We start from the raw sequence: 8,125 nt of genomic DNA on the forward strand, positions 1-8,125 counted from the left end.
GAGAGAGAGAGAGAGAGAGAGAGAGAGAGAGAGAGAGAGAGAGAGAGAGAGAGAGAGAGAGAACGTGAAAGGAAATTAGCAGGGATGTAGGCCTAATGTGTCTCATCACATCTTTATTGGTAAGCAGGAAAGTTGTACATGTCAGATTTACCTGATCGATCTCATACTTGCTGTGATTTTTCAATGGGTATCAGGAAGATGAAAATGAAGCATACCACGAAAAGCTAAATAAACACAAGACGGAAGCCGAGGCACGGACTGCAAAGAAGCGTGCAAAGAGGCTAAAGAAAAAAGAAAAGATGAAGGAGAAGAAATTTAAAAAAGGAGGCAAGTTTCAGACAAATTTAGTGTTTAAATGTGAGATATTATATATCCAGAATGATGCCATTATTTGTAACAGACTGGTGCCACTGCATCAGATTGTCACTTGATTTATACGAGGTTTAAATTATAAATAACGATCAGTGACCTAATCTGACTTCTGACGCACATAGCTGCTGAGTCTGATATAGCTTGTAATCAACAGCAATTTTCAGCAGTTTGATAGTTATGCATCATAATCTGCTCTTGGTAAGTCACAGAATTAATATAGGCAAAGTGCTGTCAGCAGACAATATTAACACTGGCAACAACGCCATCGCTCGGTTGGAAATGGATATTTCATGTCTTTTTTTTATAATTCCGTAGTTGAGAAATACTGTAATTGAATGTCAATCTTTGGTTGTGTACTGAATTTAGACTTGAACAACTAAATATTTGACATGTTTGACACATTGCAGATGATCGTGCCGGGGATGAGGCGAGACGGCAGAAAGAATCGGATGAATCGGGGAGCTCCGACGCGGATCGTTCTGACACGTGATTGGTGACGCAGCGCACGTGACAGGTGCTGTCATTAGAACCTTGGGAAACGCTTTTGATTACATACGAGGACAATCGAAGTGTCCAACGTCGCTTTTATAATCACAATACGAAAGTGGTTATGCCTATTTTGATCGTACCATAGCCCTAATTCAGTGCAGAAAAGTTGCATTGCAAGCTAAGAACACGAGGATTATTCACAAGCCAAGAAGTTGTTAGTTTTAGAGGTCAGCAATCATATTTTTGACATGAGCTATTGTAAATATATGTGTGATCTTGATATGGGCATCAATATCAAGATGTAGGATTAGAAAAGGAGTATGTATGTACAACCACACATATTTCTATATTTTGTGTGGAACAAATCATTATATCATGAGAAGAATCTGTATATAAGTAGAACATAACAGTTTTTTGTTTTATTAAAGAATATATTTTATATCATTATGTAAAGATGAGATTAAATGTCCGAACATATAAGAATAATAATTTTCATAATTAGCCATCACCTAATTAGAATTAATCACATTTGTATTTCTAAAATTAACTTGTCAAAGGTACAAATTCCTACATACAACCAACCAGGCATGTGATTTCCTAATTCAAACACTCGCGCGATTGTGAATTCACGCGTTGTCTACACAATTCTCTGGACCCAATCATAACACAGATCAACCTAAATATAAGGAACGCACTTTGACATGACATCCCCAATTGAAAGTTGGGTAATTATCGGTTGCCCCAACATCGATTTACCAATGATTATATAGTATCAATAAAGCAATCATACTTGACCATCTGTCCAGATCTATGGTGCCCTGTAGTAGCACGACTGGCACAATAAAACTACCGATTGAAAATCCCACGAAGAATCGACGATGATGATGATGTAATGCTCACTTGAACGGAATCCACTTCACGAGTTCGAAACAGACCTGAAGAAGACAAAATCCAAGATGTCCACAAGTCTGCTAAAACCAACTTCTCACATAAAACTATATTGTGTAGCTACTAAGGCGTGCATGCACATGCATGAAACCAGCAAAGAACAGTACAAAGCATTAACTAATCAAATACGCAGACAAACAGCTACATATAACACACAAACAAAACAACATCACGGCGAAACAGACAGAGATATGCACAATACAGCGCGAAGCTAAAAAATTATGCCTGTTAAATGAAAATGCAAAGGCGTATCGTGGGCACAGGACCCTGCCAGACGTACAAACAGGTCTGAGAATGATACACGACAAAGCCAGATTCGAACGCGTAGAGAACGGACGCGGCGCGGCGAGACACAAGCATTGCCAGGGGGCGCTCACCTCGACGGCGATGAGTATGATGATCATCCACTCAAGGCGGGTGTGGTGCCGATCGCTGAGGTGATCCTTCAGCAGCTGCGCGAGCTCACAGCACAGATTCAGCTTCTCATTCATCACCTGCAAACACATCCCTATGTCAGCGCCCTCCAGTGGGGAAACGTGCAAACATCTCACGGTTGCCGGACTAACGTGTGAGCGCCCTCCAGTGGGGAAACGTGCAAACATCTCACGGTTGCCGGACTAAACGTGTGAGCGCCCTCCAGTGGGGAAACGTGCAAACATCTCACGGTTGCCGGATTAAACGTTTGAACGCCGGCTACTGGGGAGACACCAAGCGATTTCTCATCCATGGCATGGATTAACTACAGACCTGCCAACCTGTGATTCATGAAAATAGTAAGGATTTTCTTTTATTGCAGCAGGCGGCCATTTTGTTTGTATGTTATGCGCGCAATGAATGATGGGACTAACTCTAGATCACGCGAGAACAACGTGAACGCGTGATCCAATATGGCTGCGCCCACAATCGCCAGATATTTTTCGCCTCACAATGTAAAAAACACATTAATTTTCAAGTCGTAAAAAATCGTAAGTTTTTCAGTTTGATCGTACATTCGTAAAAACATCTTGGAATTAGTAAGGAATACGAAAAAATCGTAAGGGTTGGCAGGTCTGCACACATCATGAAGCCAGTGTTTTGAAGGCGCCATTTGCATATTAGTTGTTGCTATAATTAAATATGCCATGGTGTTACGATGTGTTCAATTCTAATTTTCTATGCTACAACACCATAAATTCTTAGTGTTTTCTCAAGTTGGCGTAATCAGTAACATATATATGCTATTAGGTGAGACTACATTTTGCGCCATAGTTTTCCAGGCTTTGCATTTTCGAGCAATGATTTCGAAATCCTGGCTTCTAATGATCGGTGCACAAACTCACCCTGGTCCTTCTGGCAATGTTCAGATGGATACACATCTTCTCGTAGATCGGTTCGAGATGCTCCCTGTCCCAGTAGAAGTCAGGAGTGTCGAGCAGGTCCGAGCTCAAGTTTATCAGATGTCTGACGAGGTGACATATAGTCAGCATAATTTATAGATGCATATATTCTCTAATAGAGGGCACTACCTTTTCTTTATATATATTTACATATATATATACATATATATATATACACGCACGCACACACACATAATGGTATTATGGATAAATTGTTTCTTTACCAATAGGTCGTGTTAGTGGACATATCTATCAAGGTAACATGCCCTTGTCCAGATACGCAATCACGGAACCGATGAGGAATGATATTAATTCATCGTCAGTTCACTGATCTGACACCCACCTGAGCGCGAACAGCTCTCCTGTCTTACGCAGCACGTCTTCCCGTGAGATTGTCATCTGCTTCCCTAACTTCATCGTATCAGTGACCCACTTTATCGATTCGACGTAGCGGTCGAGTGAGGCTTCCCAGATGCCCAGCTTCACTAAAAACAAACGACGCATTAGGGCTTTTACTTCTTTCGAGTTATCGGTTATAGTTACAGTATCGTATAAATAAAGATACGTATCTCATACAGAGTATATTACTATACAATGTGCTACTTACCGGACAAGACCATGGAGTTAGAAAAAGCATACTTGTCGAGCTGTGGTGATACATCTGCATTCAGAAAAATGCGACCCTTTGACAGTTTCGATGCCAAACTGAAAGAACAAGTAGGAAACGAGTGTCACCACGAGCAGCGAGGATGCAGGGATAAATCTGTTTAATTCCAACTTAGTTTCTACTAAACTAGCGGGATACCCGGCGTTGCCCGGGGACATCAGTGGCGTTACTCAGTTGGTGACCGCTTGGTTGAAAGGAAAATACCCAAAAAAATCGAACTATCTATCTATCCATGCATCCATCCCAGCAGCCATGCATCCATCCCATTCCATCCCATCCCATCCCATCAGACCGCATCCCATCCCATATCCCATCCCATCTCATCCCATGCCATGTCTTGCCATCCAATCCCATGCCATGCCATGCCGTGCCATCCCAAACAGTAAAAAATAAGAAGAAATCAAAAAATAAAATAAATTAAAATTAAAAATTAAAATTAAAAATTGAAAAATTGAAAATAATACATACTAAAGAGGTAGGTAAAGGGAAAAAAGAAAAAAAAGGGCAAATAAGTTCCCCAGCTGGGACTCGAACCCGGAATCCCGGTGTAGGAGACAGATGTTCTAGCGATTAGGCCACTGCGCCGTTAAGGGTATAGACCATGGATTCACACGTACGTGATGTTAATCTGTACGCACCGCCATTTATTGATGAATAGAATTTTTATCAATTTTTAACCTTTTTAAATTTTTGTTTCAGCGATAACCACCTCCCAGACGTGCTGATTCTGAAAATATCTTTAGTTTTCCTCTAGGCTGCGGAGTTCTCTAGTTATGCGAGTACGGACTAATTCGGCTGAACAATACTTACGTAACTTACGTAACTAGTTACGCATCTTAATTTTCAGAGGGCGATTTTTTTCGTCTAGGAACGTCTAGAATTTCATCCGGTATAGGAAATCGGCCTCTCAAAACTGCATCCAGATCGCTTGGGCGGTTTGGCCGGGCATAGGGGACATACATACATACACACATACATACAAACTGAAATATAGATTAGATTACTTTATCTCAGTACCACTGTTTGTAACTGCCTTAAATTGAAAAACGGTGTGGCAAAACGCCATTACGCTTCTAGATCTGAAGACGGAAGAGGAATAGATCAATGATCTGAATATCAGTAAGACTATAAATGTGTTGAGAGAACGATATCCAGTCAAACCTGTTGCAACGGTCCTCTCTATAAACTATCTATAAAGGACACTGCCGGCATTTCCCTAGGGTGACAGTTATACAGTGAGACCAAATCTTTAGAACAAACACCTGTCTGCAAAAGACAGTTTTAACATTTCTGTAAAGTGGTGGTTATTCAGCGCATCCAGCCTCTATAGAATGGACACCTGTCTACACAGGATGCTTTTGGCATTTCCCTGGACCAACCTTCACAAACAGGTTTGACTGTATGCTGACTAGGAAGTCACTGTGAGATTGATACACTCACTCGACATATGTATACTTCATCTCTTCCCTCTCACGGTCAGTTATCTCATCCTCATAAGATGACTCCTCAAACTCGCGCAGAAACCGTCTCAGTGTGTTCCTCTGTAATGTTTTCCACATCGCATTATTCGCTACACTCAAGTTGCTGCCTCCAACCGAGTTCAGTATCAAATCACATTATTCCCCAGTGCTCGAACTACTCCCATCAAGTGACATTGAGTACTGCACACACAGGGCATCAATACTTGGTAAGGTTTCAATGAACTTGGGCTATGAGAACATAAACATCAGAAATCAACAACACGATTGAAGTAAGTGATGACTCTTACTACGATACTTTAGAATAGATATATGACACGTGAAACAGACATTTTGTCAAAAGTAGCCTACGTGGTACGGTTGCAGATTTGGGGCAGAGGCAATCTTTCTTACCTGTGACCACAGCACAAGATACTCCGCAATTAAACTACTATAATGTGGCCCATAGTGTGGAGCTAAGGAACTATTACTATGTTTCGATACCAACCTCCAACTCTGGAACATTCCAGAAGACAACAGAGCCTTCTCGAAACATGTAGATCTCTCTTGGCTCTGTGCCGACAGTGTACTTTGCAGTGACATGTAGAGAATCATGCATGTCTGAAAAAGGCAAGCGATAACTTGCAGGTGTAGTGCGAATCTCGGTTGTTTTTCTTTGTAACTGGAAAGAGAAATATAGTTCATGTAAGGATGAGTATTGAGTAATGTGTTATTAGGTGCAAGTGGTACACACCTTCGGGCATGGAGGATAACTTATAGAGGCCCTGTTGCTGCAAGGCTGCACTCAGTCTCTCGAGATCATATTCCTCGGCCGTTGCATATGCAGAAACATCCCACTCCTCCTTCTGTAACACGTGACCCTTATTAAAATATATTACATTAAAGAATAATACTTGATGTAAGAATATTCATCAAAGTTCTCCCCAGGTTTTCCCCAGGACTTTCAGAAGGCATGTCGGGTAATAAGGTTCAGCACTAAATTTTTACATGCCATTACATTTTTTCATTAAATTACATGCAATAAAGATTTGATAATAATAATAATAATAAATGCTGATCGGAGTTAGTTTCGCATTGTAAACAGGCTCAATACACAGATAAACTTAATCAGGAGATGTATACTTCAAGCTGTGTGAACCCAGCATGACTCTTGGGACTGTCAAAAGTAAGCGCATTTGGAAATTAGAGAATGTCAATTAGGAAATTAAGGTATGTTGGGGGATTTATGGAATGTCACAAATTAGCACCAGCTTTGAAAGTATGTCGGACCAGACCTGCGTTAGGCATGGGGAGAATCCTGGATTATAACAGAAAAGGACAGCCTAACATTGATCAAATGACATGTTGAAAATACAGAGTGGCTATATGCCCGGCAGCCGGCATATATATATCTGACGGCTGCCGGGCACGGTCTTCAATTTCCTAGATGCCCGGCAGTTTTTAATTTTCAGCATTATCTCAAGTAAACAAGGGTTAGGGTTAGGAACTGCCGGGCATTTAGGAAATCGAAGACCGTGCCCGGCTGCCAGGTATATAGCCACAGCGTTGAAAATAATCTCACCACGACACGTCATTCAAACAATGACAGCATGTTCCAGCAAAGTTCATGCACCTATCAATATAATTTCAGCTATAAAGACCAAGGTCAATTAAACTTAAAGATGTCACAAATGCCAAAATCTTGAACAACGTACAGTGTTTCAGTATCTTATCATTATATTATCAGTACCAGAGGTATTTTTGATGCACTATCATCTTCTTCTTCCACTACAGCTCTCTTCTTGATTGGTCTTTTGGTATCTAGTGCGGATATGTGCTTTTGGATGCCACCAACAGTAGCTGACAGATGTCTTTGCGATGAACAATCGATCAAGGAACATTTGAGAAGCAGGCTGGACTGTGTATGCTTATAAACGATGGCCGACGAACTCAAAGCTAGCCGTGAAATACCACTACTTCCGTGCCTAATAGCCAACACTGAAATTCCAGCGTTTAAACGATTTGAAACCCCTTCTTTTACCAATGATGACACGTTTGGACACAACTCGTTTCGTAATAACTGCGTAGAGAGTTGGCGACCTAGAAGAAGTACATTTTTAAACACCTTACTTGACATTCTTATAAAAATAACTCGTTATTGTATCAGCAATAACCAGACACAGTGACACATATATTATCACATCCGTAGATACGTGACCTACATCTATGCCCACATCACTGATACAGGTACTAACTGGATAGATAGACCAGATAGACTAAATACTTAGTATTTTCTACACGTAGTCGTAGAATTTACAGAGGCGCCCATGTGCGATACCAGCGCCGACTAACGGTAAATATAGCAATCATTTCACCACATCACGGCGAGGATGAAGTTTTATTTATTTCACTCTCTAAGAAACGGTTATACATCGAATGTGTATTGATGTTAGCCTAGGATAACCTTTATCCAGGATCCAGTGGCGTAGGGGGCTCCAGTGGCGTAGGGGGCTCCAGAATTTTTTAACACGGGGGGGGGCATAAACAGCGAACAGCGCAAAATAGTGGATCGATGAATTAATATGTTAATGGTTCCTCCGCCTCCCTCTCCACACGTCTGTGCTCCCCACCTCTAGCTCTGCGATCTTTGTTTTGGGTGCCATGCATGCAAAAAGGTGACATTTGTGTTCGTTGTTCTCTGCTCCCGTTCGTTGTTCGCTGTTGTGACTGTTCAGTGGCGGATCCAGAAGTCCAAGGAGGAGGTGTGTATGTGTGAAAAACAGGCGGGCCGGGGTAAGGAGGTTCTCCAGAAAATT

At 41.4% G+C, this 8,125-nt stretch overlaps 2 protein-coding genes across 4 annotated transcripts in view; one reads left to right on the top strand and one right to left on the bottom strand.

Moving 5' to 3' along the window:
- LOC106809461 (PRKR-interacting protein 1 homolog) overlaps nucleotides 1-1,300 on the top strand; it is a gene marked incomplete in the record, with an annotated part of 1,673 nt that extends 373 nt beyond the window's left edge. Inside the window, 2 exon segments of the mRNA XM_014812542.1 lie at nucleotides 195-327; nucleotides 780-1,300. Of these exon segments, the coding sequence (XP_014668028.1) occupies nucleotides 195-327; nucleotides 780-862 (216 nt within the window).
- On the bottom strand, nucleotides 1,272-7,652 carry LOC106809458 (required for meiotic nuclear division protein 1 homolog). 3 transcript variants are annotated; one of them, XM_014812537.1, is made up of 9 exons: nucleotides 7,060-7,652; nucleotides 6,064-6,175; nucleotides 5,818-5,930; nucleotides 5,293-5,393; nucleotides 3,793-3,890; nucleotides 3,529-3,670; nucleotides 3,129-3,249; nucleotides 2,187-2,303; nucleotides 1,272-1,796 (listed from the first exon to the last, which is right to left on the bottom strand). In XM_014812537.1, exons 1-9 carry the CDS (start codon nucleotides 7,444-7,446, stop codon nucleotides 1,758-1,760), a joined length of 1,230 nt encoding a protein of 409 aa, XP_014668023.1. In that variant the 5' UTR covers nucleotides 7,447-7,652; the 3' UTR covers nucleotides 1,272-1,757. The 3 variants fall into 3 exon arrangements, with proteins under 3 accessions (XP_014668023.1, XP_014668024.1, XP_014668025.1); XM_014812538.1 differs by lacking the exon at nucleotides 6,064-6,175 and having other exon boundaries at nucleotides 5,818-5,991; XM_014812539.1 differs by lacking the exon at nucleotides 6,064-6,175 and having other exon boundaries at nucleotides 5,818-5,991; nucleotides 7,627-7,637.
- Between the last annotated feature and the right edge of the window lie 473 nt (nucleotides 7,653-8,125).

Source organism: Priapulus caudatus, unplaced genomic scaffold (assembly GCF_000485595.1).
Source record: "Priapulus caudatus unplaced genomic scaffold, Priapulus_caudatus-5.0.1 Scaffold356, whole genome shotgun sequence".
In the NCBI taxonomy this organism is placed as follows: Eukaryota; Metazoa; Priapulida; class Priapulimorpha; order Priapulimorphida; family Priapulidae; genus Priapulus; species Priapulus caudatus.

Coding starts and splice junctions, on each gene's coding strand:
- LOC106809458 (XM_014812537.1), bottom strand. CDS start 7,446: ATGTCAAGTAAGGTGTTTAAAAATGTACTTCTTCTAGGTCGCCAACTC. Junction 6,176..7,059: donor GTGCATCAAAAATACCTCTG/GTACTGATAATA, acceptor CACGTGTTACAG/AAGGAGGAGTGGGATGTTTC. Junction 3,250..3,528: donor GGAGAGCTGTTCGCGCTCAG/GTGGGTGTCAGA, acceptor TCACCTCGTCAG/ACATCTGATAAACTTGAGCT.